Source organism: Oncorhynchus masou, chromosome 5 (assembly GCF_036934945.1).
Source record: "Oncorhynchus masou masou isolate Uvic2021 chromosome 5, UVic_Omas_1.1, whole genome shotgun sequence".
NCBI classification, from domain to species: Eukaryota; Metazoa; Chordata; class Actinopteri; order Salmoniformes; family Salmonidae; genus Oncorhynchus; species Oncorhynchus masou.
The window spans coordinates 75,906,218-75,932,320 of record NC_088216.1 but is presented as its reverse complement, the minus strand read 5'-3'; the positions used below and the strand labels follow the sequence as shown (position 1 = coordinate 75,932,320).

At 45.8% G+C, this 26,103-nt stretch overlaps 1 protein-coding gene across 4 annotated transcripts in view; it reads right to left on the bottom strand.

Moving 5' to 3' along the window:
• The window catches only part of LOC135540259 (kazrin-like), a 157,990-nt gene that overhangs the window by 40,871 nt on the left and 91,016 nt on the right, over nt 1–26,103 (bottom strand). For 3 of the 4 annotated variants that reach the window (XM_064966802.1, XM_064966805.1, XM_064966803.1), the window contains exon 2: nt 15,393–15,500. In XM_064966802.1, coding sequence (XP_064822874.1) covers nt 15,393–15,500 — 108 coding nt within the window. Of the gene's footprint in view, nt 1–6,762; nt 7,051–15,392; nt 15,501–26,103 lie in introns of those variants that run through there. The other variant, XM_064966806.1, reaches the window with a different exon arrangement.

Sequence of the window (26,103 nt, the reverse complement as noted above, 5' to 3'; positions counted from 1 at the left end):
CAACGGCCTGATAAGACCAGTCACTAAAGAGCCAATTTAGTTTACATCTCAAGACAAGAGGATGACCCATATATAAGCCTTATATAAGAGGATAACATCAAATCAACATGAAATGATGCAGGAAGACCGATGGAAAGGGTTGCATCCAAAAATAGCAACCGTATTCATTCAGTCAATGACCGGTTTTGGATCCGAGGGGGAGTTTGGTGGTTGGGAGGCTGCATGGAGATTATTTTATGTTCTAAACCTGCTGCACAACACTATGTTGACATTCTCTACAGTAGTCAAATCAAATAATACTTTGTCACATGTGCCGAATACAACAAGTGTAGACTTTACTGTGAAATGCTTACTTACGAGCCCTTTCCCAACAATGCAGTTAAAAAGTAAGAACATTTCCAAATAGATAAAAAGAAAATAGTAACAATAAAATACCACAATAAAAACTATAACGAGGCTATGTACAGGCTATATACAAGCAGTACCGGTACCGAGTCAGTGTACTGGGGTACGAGTTAGTTGGGGTGATTGATTGAGGTAATATATACATGTAGGTTTGGTTAGGTGATTGATTGAAGTACAATGTACATGTAGATAGGGGGTGAAAAGTATGACGTCCAGGTAGCTGTTTAATTAATGGTTCAGCAGTCTTATGGCTTTGGGGTAGAAGCGGTTCAGGAGCATTTTGGTCCCAGACTTGGCGCTCCGGTACTGCTTGCAGTGTGTTAGCAGAGAGAACAGACTGTGACTTGGGTTACTGGAGTCTTTGACAATTTCTAGGGCCATCCTCTGACATGTCTGGTATAGATGTCCTGGTTGACAGGGAGCTCGGCCACAGTGAAGTACTGGGCTCTACGCATTACCCTCTATAAGGCCTTGTGGCCGAATACCAAACAGTTACCATACCAAGCGGTGATGCAGTCAGTCAAGATGCTCTCAATGGTGTAGCTGTAAAACCTTTTGAGGATCTCAGGGCTCAAGTCAAATCTTTTCAGCCTCCTAAGGGCGAAGAGAAGTTGCCGTGCCCTCTTCAGGACTGTGTTGGTGTGTGTGGACCATGGTAGGTCCTTGATGATGTGGACAGGAACTTGAAGCTCTCGACCGTCTCCACTATGGCCCCCTCTATGTGAATGGGGGCGTGCTCAGCCCTTCCGTTTCCTGTAGACCACGCTCCTTTGTCTTGCTGACATTGAGGGGGAGGTTGTTGTCCTGGCACCACTCTGCCAGGTCTCTGACTTCCTTCCTGTAGGCTGTCAGTCTCTCAGCCGTTGATAGTGCCGGGATGAGTGTGGGTGGGTGAGTGAATACAACACAACACAAACCCTCCCTGGTTGATCCCTGAACAGCATCTGGCAGCACGTGAGGACCAGCAAGTCCTCTTCTCACTCAGGTTATTACAGGACTGTTCTATAATATATGTGAGCATCAAGAATGCATTGGCATTGGCTCTCAACCTTACTTAACTTCAACATCCAAAGCACAACACAAACAAGATGTTAGAGAGAGCAGACCGTAGGTTTCCCTCTATACAGTATATGTTACAGTTTATGCCTGACTAGTGTCTGCATGTGAAATTCTGCATGCATGAAACCACAAAAAGATTGTGTGTTTGTGTGTATGATTGTGTAAGCTGGCTCGTCCATGTCTGTGTGTATACCTATAGGGAACAGCAGCCATTAATTAATTGCAGTGAGTTTACATAACGAGACCAACTAGACACACAAGACCAAAAAGGCCAACAAGACTAACAAAGCCAACAAGGCCAACAAGACCAACAAGACCAACGAGGCCAACAAGACCAACGAGGCCAACAAGACTAACAAGACCAACGAGACCAACGAGACCAACAAGACCAACAAGACCAACGAGGCCAACAAGACTAACAAGACCAACAAGACCAACGAGACCAAAGAGGCCAACGAGGCCAACAAGTCCAACAAGACCAACGTGGCCAACAAGACCAACGAGACCAACAAGAGCAACAAGACCAACGAGGTCAACGAGGCCAACAAGGCCAACAAGACCAACGAGGCCAACAAGACCGACAAAACCAACGAGGCCAACAAGACCAACGAGACCAACGAGGCCAATGAGACTAACAAGACCAACAAGACCAACGAGGCAAACAAGACCAACAAGACCAACGAGGCCAAAAAGGCCAACAAGACCAACGAGGCCAACAAGACCAACAAGACCAACGAGGCCAACGAGGCCAACGAGGCCAACAAGACCAACAAGACCAGCAAGACCAACGAGGCCAACAAGACCAACGAGGCCAACAAGACCAACGACGCCAACGAGGCCAACAAGACCAACAAGACCAACGAGGACAACAAGACAAACGAGGCCAACAAGACCAACGAGGCCAACAAGACTAACAAGGCCAACAAGACCAAAGAGGCCAACGAGGCCAACAAGACCAACGAGGCCAAAAAGGCCAACAAGACCAACGAGGCCAACGAGACCCACGAGGCCAACGAGGCCAACAAGACCAACAAGACCAACAAGGCCAACAAGGCCAACAAGACCAATGAGGCCAACAAGACCAACGAGGCCAATAAGACTAACAAAACCAACAAGACCAACGAGGCCAACAAGAGTAACAAGACCAACAAGATCAACAAGGCAAACAAGACCAACAAGGCCAACAAGGCCAACAAGGCCAACAAGGCCAACAAGACTAACAAGTCTAACAAGTCCAACAAGGATAACGAGACCAACAAGACCGACAAAACCAACGAGACCAACGAGGCCAACAAGACCAACAAGACCAACGAGACCAACGAGACCAACGAGGCCAACGAGGCCAACAAGACCAACAAGACCAACAAGGCCAACAAGGCCAACAAGACCAATGAGGCCAACAAGACCAACGAGGCCAATAAGACTAACAAGACCAACAAGACCAACGAGGCCAACAAGAGTAACAAGACCAACAAGATCAACAAGGCAAACAAGACCAACAAGGCCAACAAGGCCAACAAGGCCAACAAGGCCAACAAGGCCAACAAGACTAACAAGTCTAACAAGTCCAACAAGGATAACGAGACCAACAAGACCGACAAAACCAACGAGGCCAACGAGGCCAACAAGACCAACAAGACCAACGAGACCAACGGGGCCAACAAGACCAACAAGACCAACAAGACCAACGAGGCCAAAATGACCAACAAGACCAACGAGGCCAACGAGGCCAACAAGACCAACAAGACCAACGAGGCCAACGAGGCCAACAAGACCAACAAGACCAACAAGACCAACAAGACCAGCAAGACCAACAAGACCTACAAGACCAACGAGGCCAACAAGAACAACGACGCCAACGAGGCCAACAAGACCAACAACACCAACGAGGCCAACGAGGCCAACAAGACCAACGAGGCCAACAAGACTAACAAGACCAACAAGACCAAAGAGGCCAACAAGGCCAACGAGACCAACGAGGCCAACGAGGCCAACAAGACCAACAAAGCCAACGAGACCAACGAGGCCAACAAGACCAACAAGACCAACAAGGCCAACGAGGCCAACAAGTCCAAAGAGGCCAACGAGGACAACAAGACCAAGAGGCCAACAAGACTAAAAAGACCAACAAGACCAACAAGACTAACAAGACCAAAGAGGCCAACGAGACCAACAAGAACAACAAGGCCAACAAGGCCAACAAGACCAACGAGGCCAACGAGGCCAACATGACCAACGAGGCCAACGAGGCCAACATGACCAACGAGGCCAACGAGGCCAACAAGACCAACGAGGCCAACAAGGCCAACAAGACCAACGAGGCCAACAAGACCAACGAGGCCAATAAGACTAACAAGACCAACAAGACCAACGAGGCCAACAAGAGTAACAAGACCAACAAGATCAACAAGGCAAACAAGACCAACAAGGCCAACAAGGCCAACAAGACTAACAAGACTAACAAGTCCAACAAGGATAACGAGACCAACAAGACACACAAGACCAACGAGGCCAACAAGACCAATGACGCCAACGAGGCCAACAAGACCAACAAGACCAACGAGGCCAACGACGCCAACAAGACCAACGAGGCCAACAAGACCAACGAGGCCAACAAGACTAACAAGACCAACAAGACCAACGAGGCCAACGAGGCCAACAAGACCAACGAGGCCAACAAGGCCAACTAGACCAACGAGGCCAACAAGACCAACAAGACCAACAAAGCCATTGAGACCAACGAGGCCAACAAGACCAACAAGACCAACGAGGCCAACAAGACCAAAGAGGCCAACGAGGCCAACAAGACCAACGAGGCCAACAAGACTAACAAGACCAACAAGACCAACAAGACCAACAAGGCCAACAAGGCCAACAAGGCCAACAAGACTAACAAGACTAACAAGACCAACGAGACCAAAGAGGCCAACGAGACCAACAAGACCAACAAGACCAACGAGACCAACAAGAACAACAAGGCCAACAAGGCCAACAAGACCAACGAGGCCAACGAGGCCAACAAGACCAACGAGGCCAACGAGGCCAACAAGAAAAAACAAGACCAACGAGGCCAACAAGACCAACGAGACCAACGAGGCCAACGAGGCCAACGAGTCCAACGAGGCCAACGAGGCCAACGAGGCCAACGAGGCCAACGAGGCCAACAAGAACAACGAGGCCAACAAGGCCAACGAGGCCAACGAGGCCAACGAGGCCAACAGGACCAACAAAGCCAGCAAGACCAACGAGGTCAATGAGGCCAACAAGACCAACAAGTCCAACGAGGCCAACAAGGCCAACAAGACCAACGAGGCCAACAAGCCCAACGAGGCCAACAAGATCAACAAGGCCAACAAGACCAACAAGGCCAACAAGGCCAACAAGACTAACAAGACTAACAAGTCCAACAAGGATAACGAGACCAACAAGACACACAAGACCAAAAAGGCCAACAAGACTAACAAAGCCAACAAGGCCAACAGGACCAACAAGACCAACGAGGCCAACGAGACCAACGGGACCAACGATGCCAACGAGGCCAACAAGACCAACAAGACTAACAAGGTCAACAAGACGAAGAAGACCAAGAAGACCAACAAGACTAACAAGGCCAACAAGGCCAACACGACCAACAAGACCAACAAGGCAAACAAGGCCAACAATACCAACAAGACCAACAAGACCAACAAAACCAACAAGGCCAACAAGAACAATAAGACCAACAAGACTAACAAGACTAACAATACCAACAAGAACAATAAGGCCAACAAGGCCAACAAGACCAACAAGACCAACAAGACCAAAATCTCTAATCTATCTAAACATATTGTAGCTCTTTTCACTCAAACCAGGATGGAGATGAAAGCAGTGCCCAATTCATGAACATCTCCGGGAAAACCACAGTCAAACTAATGGTGGAGCATCCTTCTTGTACACTGACCTCCACTCGCTATGGAGCTGTAACACATTAGACTGGTCCAGCCATGTGGACTGATCACTGGTCAAGGACTAGGCCTGCAGATCATGTCATCATGGGCCTGCTGTGAGCTGTTGTTGGTGCAGAGTGTGAGACCATTTCTGATAGTGAGACCATCTCTGATAGTGCCATCTGGCAGCAGCGTCTCACTCTGTCAAACTCATTATCTATCCTCAAACCTCTGGGTATGGAGTAAATCAACAGCAGGAGTCATGCAACACAACCAGCGGGATAAGACTCGGACTCATCCACTCAAATACCACCACCAGCACGCAAACACACACAAGAGTGAGTATTAAGTACACACACATATGTGCATGCACACACACACACATAATATGCATGCATGAGCAGAGCACGCACACAGGCGTCCATGGAGGCACACACACACAGGAGTGCATGGAGGCACACACACACAGGCGTGCATGGAGGCACACACACACAGGCGTGCATGGAGATGCGCACGCACGCACGCTCGCACGCACGCCCCCCCCCCCACACAGTCTTATGTAACTTGTCAGGGGGTGTACAGGTAAAACACACAGTATAGATCCTGTCACAGAGACAGTGTCTACCAGGGTTCCAGTCGGACGTGTTGGAGGCTCTCTCAGATAACACCTGAATGAATGGCTGTATCTGGTGGCTGCCATTTTCTATCAAATGCATTTCAACACATTAAAGGCAAGACATGGGAGGAGGAATTGTAGGGTGAACACTGGGGCAATATGCTGATTGGATAGTAGTTCTAGGACTAGACAGGAATCCAGACAGAACAGGACACAGCTTCCAGAGTACTGGCATGTGAGAGACTGACTCATCATCTCTCTGAGATGTAGTCTATGTGTGCTATGTTGTCTGAGCTGATCATCACCAAATATCTGCCTAAATACCAGACTCACTCATGGTAGATTAACAGATTAACATGCATATTAATCAACGTACATATCAGATCCAGGTCAACATGCTTATGTAAAGCAAATAAACAAAGGAGGTTAGGAGCCTACTACCATCAAATATGTTTATAAATTCAGTGTGAATATTAAAACGAATGGGTATACATGTTAAAAACGAACTCATGAACTCACACACGCCTCTACAGTAGAAACAGAACTCTGGCTTAAATCAACTGTCACAACAGTGAGTGATCCTCTAAACACACTCTTCTACCTTAGAAACAGAACTCTGGCTTAAACCAACCGTCACAACAGCGAGTGATCCTCTAAACACACTCTTCTACCTTAGAAACAGAACTCTGGCTTCAACCAACCGTCACAACAGTGAGTGATCCTCTAAACACATTCCTCTTTCTTTCTCTCACTCACCGGGTGTCCCCTCCTCCCTGTCGGACCTCATGTCCTCCTCCTCCTCCACAGTACAGGCTACGCTGGGCTCCACCGTCAGTGCTGGTGTGCGTTCTCATAGCAGAGGAACCCAACACAGACAGACACCATTCAGAAATACACCGTAGCAGAGCAGCCTCTCTCAGCTCTGGTCATTAGGTCCACCCAGCCAGGTGACTAGGAAGAGTTCCCCTGAGTGCGTGAGTGAGCCTGTTTCCTCTGTTCTCTCTAGCTATCTCCCTCTCTGTCATTTGCACGTTCTATCTCTCAACCCCTCTCTCTCTCCCCCGCCCTTTTCTCTACCTGTTCTGGTACACACCCAGAGGCAGTTTCCATTCCAAACTGCTCTCACCCCTCCTCTTTTTAACCCTTCCCAGCTCTCTCTCTGGAATCTATCTAGCTCTCTCTGGAATCTATCTAGCTCTCCCTGGAATCAATCAATCAATCAATCTCTCTCTCTCTCTCTCTCTCTCTCTCTCTCTCTCTCTCTCCCTCCCTCCCTCCCTCCCTCCATCCCCCTCTCTCTTTCTCTCTAGAGGAGGAGTAGGAGGGAGGGCATACCTGTAGGTGGTAGGACAGGTGAGTCACTGTTATAGCACTCCTACTCCACCTGATGGCAGGGAGTTGAATGCCACACTGTCCGTACAGTACAGGACTTACTATATACCAACTATATACTATATATACTATATACTTACTATATACTCTACTGAACATCTCACTTACTGTACAGAGAACAATACACCTGTAAGGACTGTACTTGCATGTGAAAATAAAACTTGAAACTTGAGACATACAGTACTTCCTGGTCACAAATGAAAGTACATCAAAACAATTCCACACACATCACTGGGGCTGTTAGTGTGAGAAAGCAACCCAGGAAGTGCTGGTGTTTTCTCCCAGTCCCAGGGCCCAAGAAAGGGACAGCAGGTGCAGTCAGGTAGAGGAACAGAGATATAGCCAGCATTGGTTAAAGGAAGTGTAAACAAGACACTGGGGGGGATTCATTTCAGAGTTAAATCTGACTTCCTGCTGGCTATTTTTACTCCTGAAACATTGTAGCTTAGTACTAACGTGTACAGTTTGTATAAACTGAAAGTGTTGTAGTATTATGTTTACTGTATTAGTAATACATAAACTTGCAACTAAAAATGTAACATGCATATTTTTTCCATCCGCAAATGGATTTAGATATTTCTTATTATTCTGTCACAGAATTTCATTACTTGGCTACCACAAACCTAATATAGTGCTATTTTCTAGTACTAAGCCTGTACAGAATAATTATGTCTCAAATATAGAATACATATGTGCATATTTAGACTTATGTGTGGGAGAGAGTGTGTCACCTATTGCTATTGAAGTAATGAGCACAAGTAAGCCATTTATCCTGCTTGTCAGTGGATGATGCTCCAATGTGTGTGTTTCATCTTTCAACATGGCCCAAACATCACATACATTTTAGCCAGATGCTTGTCAACTGATGCAATGGATCTGTCACTCACTCACTCACTCACTCACTCACTCACTCACTCACTCACTCACTCACTCACTCACTCACTCACTCACTCACTCACTCACTCACTCACTCACTCACTCACTGACTGACTGACTGACTGACTGACTGACTGACTGACTGACTGACTGACTGACTGACTGACTGACTGACTGACTGACTGACTGGCTGACTGAAAGACTGATTCACTGACTGCTCAAGAATCACAGTCATGTGTCATTCTCATTCTCATTCATCTAACGCCCATTCAGGGTTGTGAGTGTGACAAGAGTTTACTTGTTTCAGCCTTGGTTTCAGTGTAGCTGGAATCAATTGACTGATATTTTTTACTTACGGTTACCCTTCTCATGATACTGCTCTTTTGTCTTCATACTCTCAGTCCTCTATCCTGTCTTTTCACCCCTCATACAGCTATCCTTGATGTCATAACTAAACACATTGAACGTGGACTACAGTAAAGGTGGGCCGAACAGGCCCCCGTTAACATCAACTGGGCTGTGGTGGAGCAGGTCGAGAGCTTCAAGTTCCTTGGTGTCCACATCACCAACAAACTATCATGGTCCAAACATACCAAGACAGTCGTGAATAGGGCACAACAAAACCTTTCCCCCCTCAGGAGACAAAAAAAATAAAAGATTTGGCATGGGCCCCCAGATTCTCAAAAGGTTTTACAGCTGCACCACAGAGAGCGTCTTGACTGGATGCATCACCGCTTTGTATGGCAACTGCTCGACATCTGACCGCAAGAAGCTATACAGAGGGTAGTGCGAATGACCCAGTACATCACTGGGGCAAAGCTTCCTGCCATCCAGGACCTACAAACAGTTGAAGTCGGAGATTTACATACAACTTAGCCAAATATATTTAAACTCAGTTTTTCACAATTCCTGACATTTAATCCGAGTAAAAAGTCCCTGTTTTAGGTCAGCTTTTATTTCTTTCATCACATTCCCAGTGGGTCAGAAGTTTACATACACTCAATTAGTATTTGATAGCATTGCCTTTCAATTGTTTAACTTGGGTCAAATGTTTCGGGTAGCCTTCCACAAGCTTCCCACAATAAGTTGGGTGAATTTTGGCCAATTCCTCTTGACAGAGCTGGTGTAACAGCCAGGTTTGCAAGCTTCCTTGCTCGCATATGCTTTTTCAGTTCTGCCAACAAATTCTCTACAAGATTGAGACATAACGATGGTCATTCATCAGACCAGAGGACATTTCTTCCAAAAAAGTATGATCTTTGTCCCCATGTGCAGTTGCAAACCGTAGTCTGGCTTTTTAATGGTGGTTTTGGACCGGTGGCTTCTTCCTTGCTGAGCGGCCTTTCAGGTTATGTCGATATAGGACTCGTTGTACTGTGGATATAGATACTTTTGTAAACGTTTCCTCAAGCATCTTCACAGGTCCTTTGCTGTTGTTCTTGGATTGATTTGCAATTTTCGCACCGAAGTTCGTCATCTCTAGGAGACAGAACGCCTCTCCTTCCTGAGCGGTATGATGCCTGCGTGGTCCCATGGTGTTTATACTTGCAAACTATTGTTTGTACAGATGAACGTGGTACCTTCAGGCATTTGGAAATTGCTCCCAAGGATGAACCAGACTTGTGGAGGTCTACAATTTTTTTTTCTGAGGTCTGATTTCTTTTGATTTTCCTATGATGTCAAGCAAAGAGGCACTGAGTTTGAAGGTAGGCCTTGAAATACATCTACAGGTACACCTCCAATTGACTCAAATTATGTCAATTAGCCTATCAGAAGCTTCTAAAGCCATGAAATAATTTTCTGGAATTTTCCAAGTTGTATAAAGGCACAGTCAATTTGGTGTATGTAAACTTCTGACCCACTGGATCTGTGATACAGTGAACTATAAGTTAAATAATCTGTCTGTAAACAATTGCTGGAAAAAGTAGATGTCCTAACCGACTTGCCAGCACTATAGTTTGTTAACAAGAAATTTGTGGAGTTGTTGAAAAACGAGTTTTAATGACTCCAACATAAGTGTATGTACATTTCTGACTTCAACTGTACTGTAATAGGCGGTGTCAGACACTCCAGGCACCCAAGTTGTAGACTGTTTTCTCTTCTACCGCACAGCAAGCGGTACCGGAGCGCCAAGTCTCAGACCAAAAGGCTCCTCAACAGCTACCCCCAAGCCATTAGACTGCTGAAGTCAGCAATTTCTACCCCCCTGTACACTGCTGTTACTCACTGTTTGTTTGTTACCTATGCATAGTCACTTTGATTTGATTTGCATTGGTGTTTGTTCTTCACTGGTTGTCCTTTTCTTGTGGCAACAGGTCACAAATCTTGCTGCTGTGAAGGCACACTGTGGTATTTCACCCAATAGATATGGGAGTTGATCAAAATTGGAATTGTTTTCAAATTCTTTGTTGGTCTGTGTAATCTGAGCGAAATAGATGTCTCTAATATGGTCATACATTTGGCAAGAGGTTAGGAAGTGCAGCTCAGTTTCCACATTTTGTGGGCAGTGTGCACATAGCCTGTCTTCTCTTCACCTACAGCGACCTTTCTCAATAGCAAGGCTATGCTCACTGAATCTGTACATAGTCAAAGCTTTCCTTTAAACTTCTTCAGGATCGGTGTCCTGTCTGTGGGACGGTTTAGCTAACTTAGGCTAATGTGATTAGCATGAGGTTGTAAGAAACAAAACAAAAGAATCCCAGGACATAGACATACAGTGAGGCAAAAAAGTATTTAGTCAGCCACCAGTTGTGCAAGTTCTCCCACTTGAAAAGGTGAGAGAGGCCTGTAATTTTTATCATAGATACACTTCAACTATGACAGACAAAATGAGAAATCCAGAAAATAACATTGTAGGACTTTTAATACATTTATTTGCAAATGATGGTGGAAAATAAGTATTTGGTCAATAACAAAAGTTTCTCAATACTTTGTTATATACCCTTTGTTGGCAATGACAGAGGTCAAACGTTTTATGTAAGTCTTCACAAGCTTTTCACACACTGTTGCTGGTATTTTGGCCCATTCCTCCATGCAGATATCCTCTAGAGCCGTGATGTTTTGGGGCTGTTGCTGGGCAACACAGACTTTCAACTCCCTCCAAAGATTTTCTATGGGGTTGAGATCTGGAGACTGGCTAGGCCACTCCAGGACCTTGAAATGCTTTTTACGAAGCCACTCCTTCGTTGCCCGGGCGATGTTTTTGGGATCATTGTCATGCTGAAAGACCCAGCCACGTTTCATCTTCAATGCCCTTGCTGATGGAAGGAGGTTTTCACTCAAAATCTCACGATACATGGCCCCATTCATTCTTTCCTTTACACTGATCAGTCGTCCTGGTCCCTTTGCAGAAAAACAGCCCCAAAGCATGATGTTTCCACCCCCATGCTTCACAGTAGGTATGGTGTTCTTTGGATGCAACTCAGCATTCTTTGTCCTCCAAACACGACGAGTTGAGTTTTTACCAAAAAGTTCTATTTTGGTTTCATCTGACCATATGTCATTCGCCCAATCTTCTTCTGGATCATCCAAATGCTCTCTAGCAAACTTCAGACAGGCCTGGACATGTACTGGCTTAAGCACGGGGACACGTCTGGCACTGCAGGATTTGAGTCCCTGGCGGCATAGTGTGTTACTAATTGTAGGCTTTGTTACTTTGGTCCCAGCTCTCTGCAGGTCATTCACTAGGTCCCCCCTTGTGGTTCTGGGATTTTTGCTCACCGTTCTTGTGATCATTTTGACCCCACGGGGTGAGATCTTGCGTGGAGCCCCAGATCGAGGGAGATTATCAGTGGTCTTGTATGTCTTCCATTTTCTAATAATTGCTCCCACATTTGATTTCTTCAAACCAAGCTGCTTACCTATTGCAGATTCAGTCTTCCCAGCCTGGTGCAGGTCTACAATTTTGTTTCTGGTGTCCTTTGACAGCTCTTTGGTCTTGGCCATAGTGGAGTTTGGAGTGTGACTGTTTGAGGTTGTGGACGAGTGTCTTTTATACCGATAACAAGTTCAAACTTGTCGCCAAACAGGTTAGAAATGGCAAGGTAACGAGTGGAGGACAAGAGGAGCCTCTTAAAGAAGAAGTTACAGGTCTGTGAGAGCCAGAAATCTTGCTTGTTTGTAGGTGACCAAATACTTATTTTCCACCATAATTTGCAAATAAATTCATAAAAAATCCTACAATGTGATTTTCTGGATTTCTTTTTCTCATTTTGTCTGTCATAGTTGAAGTGTACCTATGATGAAGATTACAGGCCTCTCTCATATTTTTAAGTGGGAGAACTTGCACAATTGGTGGCTGACTAAATACTTTTTTGTCCCACTGTATACAGACCACACATTCCAAATGGCTTAAACTCTTTAACATCATCCTTAGCTCTGGAATCTTCCCCAATATTTGGAACCAAAGGACTGATAACCACAATCCACAAAAGTGGAGACAAATTGGACCCTAATACCTAACGTGGGAAATGCATCTCTCAACCTTGGGTAAATCCTCTGCATTATCATTAACAGCAGACCAGTACATTTCCTCAGTGAAAACAATGTACTGAGCAAATGTCATATTGGCTTTATACCAAATTACCGTAGGACAGATCACATATTCACCCTGCAAACCCTAAGTGACAAAGAAACAAACCAAAGGCAAGGTCTTCTCATGCTTTGTTAACTTCACAAAATAGTTGGATTAATTGTGGCATGAGGGTCTGCTATACAAATTGATGAAAAGTGGGGTTTGAGGAAAAACATACGACATTATAAAATCCATGTACATTTATTTAACTAGGCAAGTCAGTTAATTAAGAACAAATTCTTATTTTCAATAACAGCCCAGGAACAGTGAATTAACTGCCTTGTTCAGGGGCAGAACGACAGAATATTTGCTTGTCATGGCGGGGATTTGATCTTGCAATCAGTTACTAGTCCAATGCTCTGACCACTAGGCTACCTGCCACCCCAAAACATAAACAACAAGTGTGAGGTTAGAAATTGCAATCTGCTTCACTAGATCACTCTAAAACTTTGCACATACAGTGCTGCTATCTAGGTGCCAAAGTTTAAATTGCGCCTGGGCTAGAATAATTCATTACGACCTTTCTCTTGCATTTCAAAGATGATGGTACAAAAAAAAATCACATTTCCACAAACTTCAAAGTGTTTACTTTCAAATGGTATCACGAATATGCCTGTCCTGTTATGGAAGGTTTGGGAATCTCTTCCTTTTAGGTGGTTGTAGAATTTACAAGCTGGACTTTGGTAATTTGCCAGTTTAAGCCTATTTCTGCTCTGCATGCATTATTTGGTGTTTTACGATTGTACACGGAGGATATTTTTGCTAAATTCTGTATGCAGAGTCTCAATTTGGTGTTTGTCTCATTTTGTGAATTCTTGGTTGGTGAGCGGACCCCAGACCTCACAACCAATGGGCAATGGGTTCTATAACTGATAACTGTCAAATTTTATGTTATTTTTGACAGCGTAGAAGGCCCTTCTTGCCTTGTCTCTCAGATCGTTCATAGCTTTGTGGAAGTTACCTGTGGCGCTGATGTTTAGGTCGAGGTATGTATTGTTTTTAGTGGGCTCTAGGGTAACGGTGTCTAGATGGAATTTGTATTTGTGGTCCTGGCAACTGCACCTTTTTTGGAACACCATTATTTCTGACTTACTGAGATTCTGCCCAGGTCTGACAGAATCTGTGCAGAACATCGAGGTTCTGCTGTAGGCCCTCCTTGGTTGGGGACAGAAGCACCACACCATCAACAACAGTAGACATTGGACTTCAGATTCTAGTAGGGTGAGGCTGGGTGCTGCAGACTTTTCTAGTGGCCTCGCCAATTTGTTGATATATATGTTGAAGAGGATGGGTCACTCCCTCTCTCTCCTGCACCCCCCCTCCCTCTCTCGCTTCCTCGCTCGCTCCCTTCCTCTCTTTCTCTTCCCTATCTTATTCTCGCTCCCTTCCTCTCCCCCTCCATTTCTTTCCCTCTCCTCCTCGCTCTCTTTCTCTGCTCCCCCTGTCCTCCAGCTGCACCAGATAGATGATTGGTCACTCTGCATTATAAGCACATGAGAGTGTTGATGGAGAGCTGAGAAAGACAGGCATTAAGATATTAATAATTGCCCTTGGAGGGGAAGAAGGGAGGGAAGGAGTGAGAGATGAAGGAGTGACTCAGATAGATACTACCTCTGTCCAGGGCTGATTGAAGTGTCATGAGGCTCATTTAATGTCCTTCTGCTGCTTGAAGGGGCAGTATTCGATGAAATGATTACAATTACAATTGTGGGGGACACTCTTCTGGCTTTCTGGCAGCGTGATAAAGAATAATGGGTATCATTAAGTAGGAGAAAATGAAATGCCCACAAGACTTATATATTGACCAACAAGCTTCAGGTGATCAATACTCTTTATGACAATCCTCCTCAGTATCATTACTGATCATCCAGATCACAACTAAGAGAGAGAGCCTTTATTCAGAAAGTTCTTTAGAGGGAAAATTAGATGCCATTTACCTCAAAATGAAGACTGTGATTTGAGCATAAAATGGCCAAAACCACAATACAACAAAGACGAACATCAATAGTACTCTTCTCTATTCAGACGCTACAACAATAGAATGTAAAGAGGTTACATCTGCCCCTCTCACCCCATTCAGCTCTGCTATCAATGTTTCTCTGCATTGAGTCTGAGCCCAGCACAGAATTGGGTGTATACAGTACAATGCCAAGCAGATCATTAACCCTGTGTGTGTGCAGGCAGGCAGGCAGACAGGCAGACAGGCAGACAGGCAGGCAGACAGGCAGACAGGCAGGCAGGCAGGCAGGCAGGCAGGCAGGCAGACAGACAGACAGACAGGCAGGCAGACAAGCAGGCAGACAAGCAGATCATTAACCCTGTGTGTGTGCAGGCAGGCAGGCAGGCAGGCAGACAAGCAGGCAGACAGACAGACAGACAGACAGACAGACAGACAGACAGACAGGCCTTTGCTCCTGTCTGTGTACACCCATCTGACATGCTGACAGGTCTTTGTCTCAGTCTCAACTCCTGGAACAAATCACCATGCACACACTTCCTTCCGTCACCAAGGCAACGCCCTGTATTTCCAATGGCAACACCTTACCTTTATCGAGCGAGGAGTCTGGAGTCCCAAAGTCCATGAGGCTGGAGATCTCTGTCTGGTAACAGATATCGCTCACCACCGACTTCTGCCTGTAATTACCGGCAGGATCTGTCAGACAAAACACAATAGGACATATGACATCAGACCAACAACAGGGACTAACATCATTGAGATGTACAATAACGTTATGTTGACAACAGATCTCTTCAGGAAGACGTCTTTCTAAAGAGGAAGGACAGTTATTATTAGCATTCACAAAGCCAAGGGGCACTAACATGACTCACACAGGTGGTGAATAGCTGTGTGTCTGTGTGTGTGATTGTGTGTACATGTGTGCATATGTGCGCGTGTGAAAGAGTGACAGAAAGAGAGAGAAAGAGTGAGCGAGTAATCAAATGAGTCACTGTCGGCGTTAAACTTGTGATGTGATGAAACTTCTATACACACTGCTGAGAGGTTTTCAAAAACAAACAATTATGTTTGAAATTGGCAGAGGCATTATAGATATGAATTGAGTTTGACAGGCACTATTCTAATGAACAATACAGCTAATAGATTTTTGCATGTTTAACAATTGCAGGGGAAATGGGAGGACAGTTTTAATACAGATCATACTCTGCTCACATTTTCAATCCACTGTCTTATTCCTTTTCACACTTTTTCTCTCATACTGTCTCTCTCTATCTTGCTCCGCCAAACGTTTTTGCGTCCAATACAATGATTTAATGGTTCTGATCGAACTCTGGTGCTTGAACTCAACAGATGAAGGTTAATCTGCTGTCCGTATCTCTATTCTTGTCTATCCTCCTCTCTATCCTCCTCTTGTCTATCCTCCTCTCTACTCCTCTCTATCCTCCTCTTGTCAATCCTCCTCTCTCCTCCTCTCTCTCCTCCTCTTTATCCTCCTATCTCTCCTCCTCTCTCTCCTCCTCTCTCTCCTCCTCTCTCCACCTCTCTTTCCTCCTCTCTCCTCCTCTTTATCCTCAGCTCTATCCTCCTCTCTCCTCCTCCTCTTTATCCTCCTATCTCTCCTCCTCTCTCTCCTCCTCTCTCTCCTCCTCTCTCCACCTCTCTTTCCTCCTCTCTCCTCCTCTTTATCCTCAGCTCTATCCTCCTCTCTCCTCCTCTCTCTCCTCCTCTTTATCCTCCTATCTCTCCTCCTCTCTCCTCCTCTCTCTCCACCTCTCTTTCCTCCTCTCTCCTCCTCTTTATCCTCCTCTCTATCCTCCTCTTTATCCTCCTCTCTCTCCTCCTCTCTCCTCCTCTCTCCTCCTCTCTCTCCACCTCTCTTTCCTCCTCTCTCCTCCTCTTTATCCTCCTCTCTCTCCTCCTCTTTATCCTCCTATCTCTCCTCCTCTCTCTCCTCCTCTCTCCACCTCTCTTTCCTCCTCTCTCCTCCTCTTTATCCTCCTCTCTCTCCTCCTCTTTATCCTCCTATCTCTCCTCCTCTCTCTCCTCCTCTCTCCACCTCTCTTTCCTCCTCTCTCCTCCTCTTTATCCTCAGCTCTATCCTCCTCGATCCTCCTCTCTCTCCACCTCTCTTTCCTCCTCTCTCCTCCTCTTTATCCTCCTCTCTCTCCTCCTCATTATCCTCCTCTCTATCCTCCTCTTTATCCTCCTCTCTATCCTCCTCTTGTCTATCCTCCTCTCTACTCCTCTCTATCCTCCTCTTGTCAATCCTCCTCTCTCCTCCTCTCTCTCCTCCTCTTTATCCTCCTCTCTATCCTCTTCTCTCTCCTCCTCTTTATCCTCCTCTCTATCCTCCTCTCTCCTCCTCTCTCTCCTCCTCTTTATCCTCCTCTCTATTCTCCTCTCTCTCCTCCTCTCTATCCACCTCTCTTATCCTCCTCTTTGTCCTCCTCTCTCTCCTCCTCCCCATCCTCCTCTCTCTCCTCCCTCCTCCTCTCTCTCCTTCTCTAATCCTTCTCTCTCTCCAATTCCCCATCCTCCTCTCTCTCCTCCTCTCTCTACTCCTCTATCCTCCTCTCTCTCCTCCACTCTCTCCTCCTCTTTATCCTCCTCTCTCTGCTCCTCTCGGTCCTCCTCTCTGTCCTCCTCCTATCTGTCCTCCTCTCTGTCCTTCTCTTTATTCTCCTCTCTGTCGTCCTCTCTCCTCCTCTTTATCCCCCTCTCTATCCTCCTCTATCCTCCTCTCTCCTCCTCTTTATCCTCCTCTCTCTCCTCCTCTCCATCCTCTCTCCTCCTCTCTCTCCTCCCATTTATCCTCCTCTCCATCCTCTCTCCTCCTCTTTATCCTCCTCTCTCTCCTCTTCTTTCTCCTCCTCTCTGTCCTCCTCTCTCTCCTCCTCTCTATCCTCTTCTCTCTCCTCCTTTTTGTCCTCCTCTCTGTCCTCCTCCTCTCTATCCTCCTCTCTATCCTCCTCTATCCTCCTTTCTATCCTCCTCTCTATCCTCCTCTCCGTCCTCCTCTCTCCTCCTCTTTATCCTCCTCTCTGTCCTCCTCTCTATCCTCCTCTCTATCCTCCTCTCTCTCCTCCTCTCTCCTTCCCTCTCTCCTCCCCTCTCTCCTCCTCTCTCTCCTCCTCTCTGTTCTCCTCTCTATCCTCCTCTCTGTCCTCCTCTCTCCTCCTCTCTCTCCTCCTCTCTATCCTCCTCTCTCTCCTCTATCCTTCTCTCTCTCCTCTTCTCTCTCCTCTCTATCCTCTCTCTCTACTCCTCTCTATCCCCTCTCTCTCCTCCTCTCTGTTCTCCTCTCTGTCCTCCTCTCTCTCCTCCTCTCTATCCTCCTCTCTATCCTCCTCTTTATCCTCCTCTCTCTCCTCCTCTTTATCCTCCTCTCTCTCCTCCTCTCCGTCCTCTCTCCTCCTCTCTCTCCTCCTCTCTCTCTTCCTCTCTATTCTCTTCTTTCTACTCCTCTCTGTCCTCCTCTCTCTCCTCCTCTCTATCCTCTTCTCTCTCCTCCTTTCTGTCCTCTCTGTCCTCCTCCTCTCTATCCTCCTCTCCGTCCTCCTCTATCTCCTCCTCTTTATCCTCCTCTCTATCCTAATCTCTGTCCTCCTCTCTCTCCTCCTTTCTATCCTCCTCTCTTTCCTCCTCTCCTTCCTCCTCTCTCCTCTTTATCCTCCTCTCTGTCCTCCTCTATATCATCCTCTCTCTCCTCCTCTCTCCTCCTCTCTCTCCTCCTCTCTCCTTCCCTCTCTCCTCCTCTCTGTTCTCCTCTCTATCCTCCTCTCTGTCCTCCTCTCTCCTCCTCTCTCCTTCCCTCTCTCCTCCCCTCTCTCCTCCTCTCTCTCCTCCTCTCTGTTCTCCTCTCTATCCTCCTCTCTGTCCTCCTCTCTGCTCCTCTCTCTCCTCCTCTCTATCCTCCTCTCTCTCCTCCTCTATCCTTCTCTCTCTCCTCTTCTCCCTCCTCTCTATCCTCTCTCTCTACTCCTCTCTATCCCCTCTCTCTCCTCCTCTCTATCCTCTCTCTCTCCTCCTATCTATCCTCTCTCTCCTCCTCTCTGTCCTCCTCCTCTCTGTTCTCCTCTCCGTCCTCCTCTCTCTCCTCCTCTCTATCCTCCTCTCTATCCTCCTCTTTATTCTCCTCTCTCTCCTCCTCTTTATCCTCCTCTCTCTCCTCCTCTCCGTCCTCTCTCCTCCTCTCTCTCCTCCTCTCTATTCTCTTCTTTCTATTCCTCTCTGTCCTCCTCTCTCTCCTCCTCTCTATCCTCTTCTCTCTCCTCCTTTCTGTCCTCCTCTCTGTCCTCCTCCTCTCTATCCTCCTCTCCGTCCTCCTCTCTCTCCTCCTCTTTATCCTCCTCTCTATCCTAATCTCTGTCCTCCTCTCTCTCCTCCTTTCTATCCTCCTCTCTATCCTCCTCTCCTTCCTCCTCTCTCCTCCTCTTTATCCTCCTCTCTGTCCTCCTCTATATCATCCTCTCTATCCACCTCTCTCCTCCTCTCTCTCCTCCTCTCTCCTTCCCTCTCTCCTCCTCTCTGTTCTCCTCTCTATCCTCCTCTCTGTCCTCCTCTCTCCTCCTCTCTCTCCTCCTCTCTATCCTCCTCTCTCTCCTCCTCTTTCTCCTCCTCTATCCTTCTCTCTCTCCTCCTCTCTCTCCTCTCTATCCTCTCTCTCTACTCCTCTCTATCCTCTCTCTCTCTCCTCCCCTCTATCCTCTCTCTCTCCTCCTCTCTATCCTCTCTCTCCTCCTCTCTGTCCTCCTCTCCGTCCTCCTCTCTCTCCTCCTCTCTCTCCTCCTCTTTATCCTCATCTCTATCCTCCTCTTTATCCTCCTCTCTATCCTCTTCTCTCTCCACCTTTCTGTCCTCCTCTCTGTCCTCCTCCTCTCTATCCTCGTCTCCGTCCTCCTCTCTCTCCTCCTCTTTATCCTCCTCTCTATCCTCCTCTCTGTCCTCCTCTCTATCCTCCTCTCTATCCTCCTCTCTCCTCCTCTCTATCCTCTCTCTCCTCCTCTTTATCCTCCTCTCCGCCCTCCTCTCTCCTCCTCTTTATCCTCCTCTCTGTCCTCCTCTCTATCCTCCTCTCTATCCTCCTCTCTCCTCCTCTCTCTCCTCCTCTCTCCTTCCCTCCTCCTCTCTCTCCTCCTCTGTTCTCCTCTCTATCCTCCTCTCTCCTCCTCTCTCTCCTCCTCTCGATACTCCTCTCTCTCCTCCTCTTTCTCCTCCTCTATCCTTCTCTCTCTCCTCCTCCCTCTCCTCTCTATCCTCTCTCTGTCTACTCCTCTTTATCCTCTCTCTCTCCTCCTCTCTATCCTCTCTCTCTCCTCCTCTCTCTCCTCCTCTCCGTCCTCCTCTCTCTCCTCCTCTCTGTCCTCCTCTTTATCCTCCTCTCAATCCTCCTCTCTGTCCTCCTCTCTATCCTCCTCTCTCTCCTCCTCTCTCTCCTCCTCTCTGTCCTCCACTCTCTCCTCCTCTGTCTTCTCCTCTCTATCCTCTCTCTCTCCTCCTGTCTGTCCTCCTCTCTCTCCTCCCCTCTCTCCTCCTCTTCATCCTCCTCTCTATCCTCCTCTCTCTCCTCCTCTATCTCCTCCTCCTATCCACTCTCTCCTCCTCTTTATCCTTCTCTCTCTCCTCTCTCTCCTCTCTCTCCTCCTCCTCTCTGCTCCTCCTCCACTTTCCACTGATATTTCTGTTTTTATTAACTCATGTCATTTTCAGCTCTAAATGTGAACAGAGGAAAGGCACCAGCTAACTCTCATTATAAACTGAATGGTTCGAACCCTGAATGCTGATTGTCTGACAGCCATGGAATATCAGACCATATACCACGGGTATGACAAAACATTTATTTTCACTGCTCTAATAACCAGTTTATAATAGCAATAAGGCACCTCGGTGTTTTGTGATATATGGCCAATATACCACGGCTAAAGGCTGTATCCATGCACTCCGCTCTGCGTTGCGCCGAAGAACAGCCCTTACCCGTGGTATATTGGCTATATACAACATCAACTCAGGCCTTATTACTTAATTATACCATTCTTTATTTTCCTCTCCTCTCCTCTCCTCTTCTTCTGCCTAATCATCCTCCTCCTCCACTACCTCCTCTTCCTTCCCCACTCCCTCTTCATCATCCTCCATCTCATCCACCTCCACCACCTCTTCATCATCCTCCTCCTCCACCACCTCCTCTTCCTTCCCCACTCCCTCTTCATCATCCTACATCTCATCCACCTCCACCACCTCTTCATCATCCTCCTCCTCCACCACCTCCTCTTCCTTCCCCACTCCCTCTTCATCATCCTACACCGCCTCTTCATCATCCTCCACCTCCTCCTCCTACTCTTCCGTCTATGAGGGACTATAAAAGAAACACATGCAGCAATATTTCCGCATGAACATGGAGTCATTTTCTAGAGCAGGCCCAAAATGACAAAAAGTGAAATAATTTCTTCAGAAGGTGGCGTCCCTGGCATTGATCTGCCGTTCTTCTCGCTAAAGAATAAACGTGTTCAGAGACAGGCTATTCCCATGCTGGTCAAGTACAGGAGATCTCGTTGTCTGGTGTACAACTGTATCATGACAAGACACTGGATCCATTTTAGTCCATTAGCAGATGCTCTTACCCAGAGAAACATACAGAAGCAAGGTTAAGTGACTTGCTCAAGCGCACATCGGCATATTTGTCTCCTTGTCAGCTCAGGGATTTGAACCAGCAACCTTTTGGTTACTCTAAAGCGCCAGGCTACCTGCTTCTCTGAACACAACCCTGATCTGTCAGCGAGTTCACAGGCACACCTCTCCTCATCTTCTATTCTGTCGTGTCTCTCTTTTGGTGTTCAGCAGTTAAACACTACAGGCTCCATAGCGGAGCAATGGCTCTCAAACAGGCTTACAGGCAAGAAAATAAAACTAAATCTAACCTTCAACTTTCAATTGGTTGCCTCTTGTGTCTGTCATTCAATGAAGTTATAATGCCAGAGAAGCCGGTGTCTGGAGGATATATTGGCACGAGTGTTGTCATCAAACCGCGTCAATATCTCCTCCGAACACCGGCTTCAAGGCCATTATCAAACCGCGTCAATATATCCTCCGAACACCGGCTTCAAGGTCATTATCAAACCGCGTCAATATATCCTCCGAACACCGGCTTCAAGGCCATTATCACTTTTATACAATGGGTTACCAACATATTCAAATAATGATTGCCATATTTTCATAATTTTTTATTCTTCCTTCCACGAGATAAGGTATAGTCCCGACACAAATCTAGGGTTGCTACCCAAGCCGGCTGGTCGTTCGTTCTATTGGTTCAGTTTCCAGAGACGTGGCCCAGTCGTTAAGTATTCTTGTTCTAAATCTATGGTCGTGACCCAGTCGTTTGTTCTAAATGTTCCGTTGCCATGATGGCTAACAACGTACTTATCCCTTGCTTGCTAGCAAGCCAACTTCAGCTAACACAGTCACGTCAAACAGCGCAGCTAGAATAACAACAAAGTAGCTGCATTTGCAATTGTTTATGCTGTTTTCTAGTGATTTTTGGGGGATACATTCATAACATTGAGCAAATGATGTGCGATTTCATCTGGCATAAAAAACTTGCTCTCTAGCCAGGCCGCTGTACAGAAGAGATAGCCACTACACAGCTAACAATATCATTTCAAGCTGAAGCTGGAATGACAGCAAACTGCATTTTGTGTTTTTCTATTGACATTTCTTCCTTCCATAAACATTATGCTGATTCATTGTTTTGACTGGCTGAGAAAAGCGTTCAGCCTGTCTGCCTCGTCCCGACACACTTATTGTTGGACAATTGGAGTTGGAAATTCAATATTGAAACAATGTTGCAAATGTCCGAGAGACAAATCTCCGCTGTTGAAAACCAAATGATAGTCTAAAAGAAATGGGAGATAATGTGTAAATGTTTTTTACAGTGGAGATTTAAAAATTGCCTGGCTGATGAGACAGTGGATTGCGCAGTCAGATGCAATAGTGAATAAGCATTTCAACATCATAGCCTTAGCCGGTGGTCATTTAACCAATCAGCATCCAGGATTAGACCCACCCATTGTATAAGCAAGGGATAATCAACAAGAGGCTTTGCGTTCTATGGAAAAGAATGAACGATGTGGAAGGTGTGTTCTAGCCTTCCACGGAGTTGCATTATTTTTCAGAGAACGCATAGAGCCACGAGTTGACTTCCCTTTTATACCATGGCTATAAGTCAACACCTTTGCCGCTAGAAATGTGTTCAACATCCACTGAAGTAGCTAGCAAGTTTACTAGATAGGACAGTATCTAGTTGCCTTGGTAACCAGACTTGCTAGTTTAGCGAACCAAACCATCCGTCCTAGCTTGCTATTATGAAAATCCAATTAAACAATGCCAATAATGTTTTCAATTAGACTTTTGCTTTCAAAAGCGACTCAAACATGTAAGAATGAACCATAGCCATTGAATTGTACGGTGCAAATATACCGTGCGTTATTCGCCTTATGTAGCCCCGCCCACTTGACCCAGTTCCATTCAAACACGATTGTGTTGGTGTTTCCGTTTGACAAATTCTGTCAACACTAGCGAATTATCCCAGAGTGGTGGCTAGCTGATAATTAAAAAACGTGCATCATTAACACATCTTAACAAATAAATAAAAACAAAACATCGCTCACATTTGTTTTGTTTTTTGTACCATGTTTTTGTGCTGCTACCATGTTGTGTTGCTACCATGCTGTGTTGTAATGTTTTGCTGCCTTGTTATGTTGTTGCCTTAGGTTGCTCTTTATGTAGTGTTGTGTCTCCCTTGTTGTGATGTGTGTTTTGTCCTATATTTATATTGTATTTGTTTTTTTAATCCCAGGCCACCGTCCCCGCAGGAGGCCTTTTGCCTGTTGGTAGGCCGTCATTGTAAATAAGAATTTGTTCTTAAAACCTTTTTGGGATAAGGGGCAGCATTTTCACTTTTGGATGAACAGCATGCCCAGAGTGAACTGCCTCCTACTCTGTCCCAGATGCTATTATATGCATATTGTTATTAGTATTGGATAGAAAACACTAAAACTGTTTCTAAAACTGTTTGAATGATGTCTGTGACTATAACAGAACTCATATGGCAAGCGAAAACCTGAGAAAAATCCAACCAGGAAGTGGGATATCTGAGGTTTGTAGTTTTCAAAGCTTGGCCTACCGAATACACAGTGGGATATGGATAAAGTTCACTTCCTACGGCTTCCACTAGATGTCAACCATCTTTAGAAACTGGTTTGAGGATTCTACTATAAAGGAGGAGCTTATGAGACCTGTTTGAGTCAGTGGTCTGGCAGAGTGTCTCCGGCTCGTAACGCGCGCTCCTGACAGTTACCTCTCGTTCCAGTGCTTTTCTTTAGACATAGGAATTCTCCGGTTGGAACATTATTGATGTTTTATGTGAAAAACATCCTGAAGATTGATTCAATACATCGTTTGACTTGTTTCTACGACCTGTAATGGAACTCTTTGAGTTTTTGACTGGACGAAGTGCTCAAGCCTCACGACGATGGATTACTGGGCTGAACACGCTAACAACAAGTGGCTATTTGGACATAAATGATGCACTTTATGGAACAAATCAGACATTTATTGTCGAACTGGGATTCCTGGGAGTGCCTTCTGATGAAGATCATCAAAGGTAAGTGAATATTTATGGTGTTATTTCTAACTTCTGTTGACTCCAAAATGGCAGATATTTCTCTGGCTGGATTAGGCTCTGAGCGCCGTTCTCAGATTATGCTTTTTCTGTATTTTTCTGTATTTTTTTCTGTTTTTTTAAATCTGACACAGAGGTTGTATTAAGGAGAAGTCTATCTTTAATTCTGTGAATAACAGTTGTATCTTTTACCAATGTTTATTATGAATATTTCTGCAAAATCACTGGATGTTTTGGAATCAAAACATTACTGTTTAATATAAATATGCACATTATCGAACAAAACATACATGTCCTTTGAGTGTCATCTGATGAATATCATCAAAGTTTAGTGATTAATTTTATCTATATTTCTGCTTTTTGTGACTCCAATCTTTGGCTGGAAAAATGGCTGTTTTTTTTACTTGACTATGACCTAACATAATCACTTTCGATGTAAAGCATTTTTGAAATCAGACACGATGGCTAGATTAAAAAGATGTTTATCTTTCATTTGCTGTATTGGACTTGTTAATGTGTGAAAGTTACATATGTCTAAAAAATATTTTCGAATTTCGCGCACTGCCTTTTCAGCAGAATGTTGTCAAGGGGTTCCGCTAGCGGAACAAAGGTTATAAAGGTTATATAAATACATTTGGGAACACACACAAATGGCTTCACCAGGAGGAGGGAAAAGGATTGGTATTTTTGAAGGCCGATGTTCAACTCAGCCAATCAAGCAGCTCTTACCACTCTGCTTGGTCACTTGTATCCAACAAAGGATCAGTAGAGACGGTTAGATGCGCTTGCATCGCTGGCCTTGGAAAGTCATGCAGCCTCAATTTTGTGGAAGATAGGCTAATAATGCACACTCTAGATTGCTATTCTAGCCATTCAGAAATGAGTATTCAACAATGCCATAGTATAATACTGTCACGTTCTGACCATCATTTGTGTGTGTTTTCCTTGTTTTAGTGTTGGTCAGGACGTGAGCTGGGTGGGCATTCTGGGTGAGCCCCTCAAAAAAATAAAAAATAAAAAATTCTATGTTGTGTGTCTGGTTTGTCGATTTCTATGTTTGGCCTGATATGGTTCTCAATCAGAGGCAGGTGTTAGTAATTGTCTCTGATTGGGAACCATATTTAGGTAGCCTGTTTTGTGTTGGGTTTTGTGGGTGATTGTTCCTGTCTCTGTGTTTGCACCAGATAGGGCTGTTTTGGTTTTTCACATTTCTTGTTTTGTAGATTGTTCATCTTTATTAAAGATGTTTACAAGTAACCACGCTGCATTTTGGTCCGCCTCTTTTTCCCCAGAAGAAAACCGTTACAGAATCACCCACCAACCAAGGACCAAGCGGCGTGGTAAACAGAGGCAGCAGCAACAGCAGGAGAAGCGACAGGTGCAGCAGGAGCAACAGCAGCAGCAGCAAAAGCAGCAGCAGGAGAAGCAACAGAGGCAGCAGCAAAAGCAGCAGCAGGAGCAACAGCAGCAGCAGCAGTGGGAGAGGCTGCCCTATTTGGAAGAATGGACTTGGGAGGAGATCCTTGACGGGAAAGGACCCTGGGCAGAGCCAGGGGAATATTGCCGCCCCAAAGCTGAGCTGGAGGCAGCGAAAGCAGAGAGGCGGCATTATGAGGAGCTAGCACG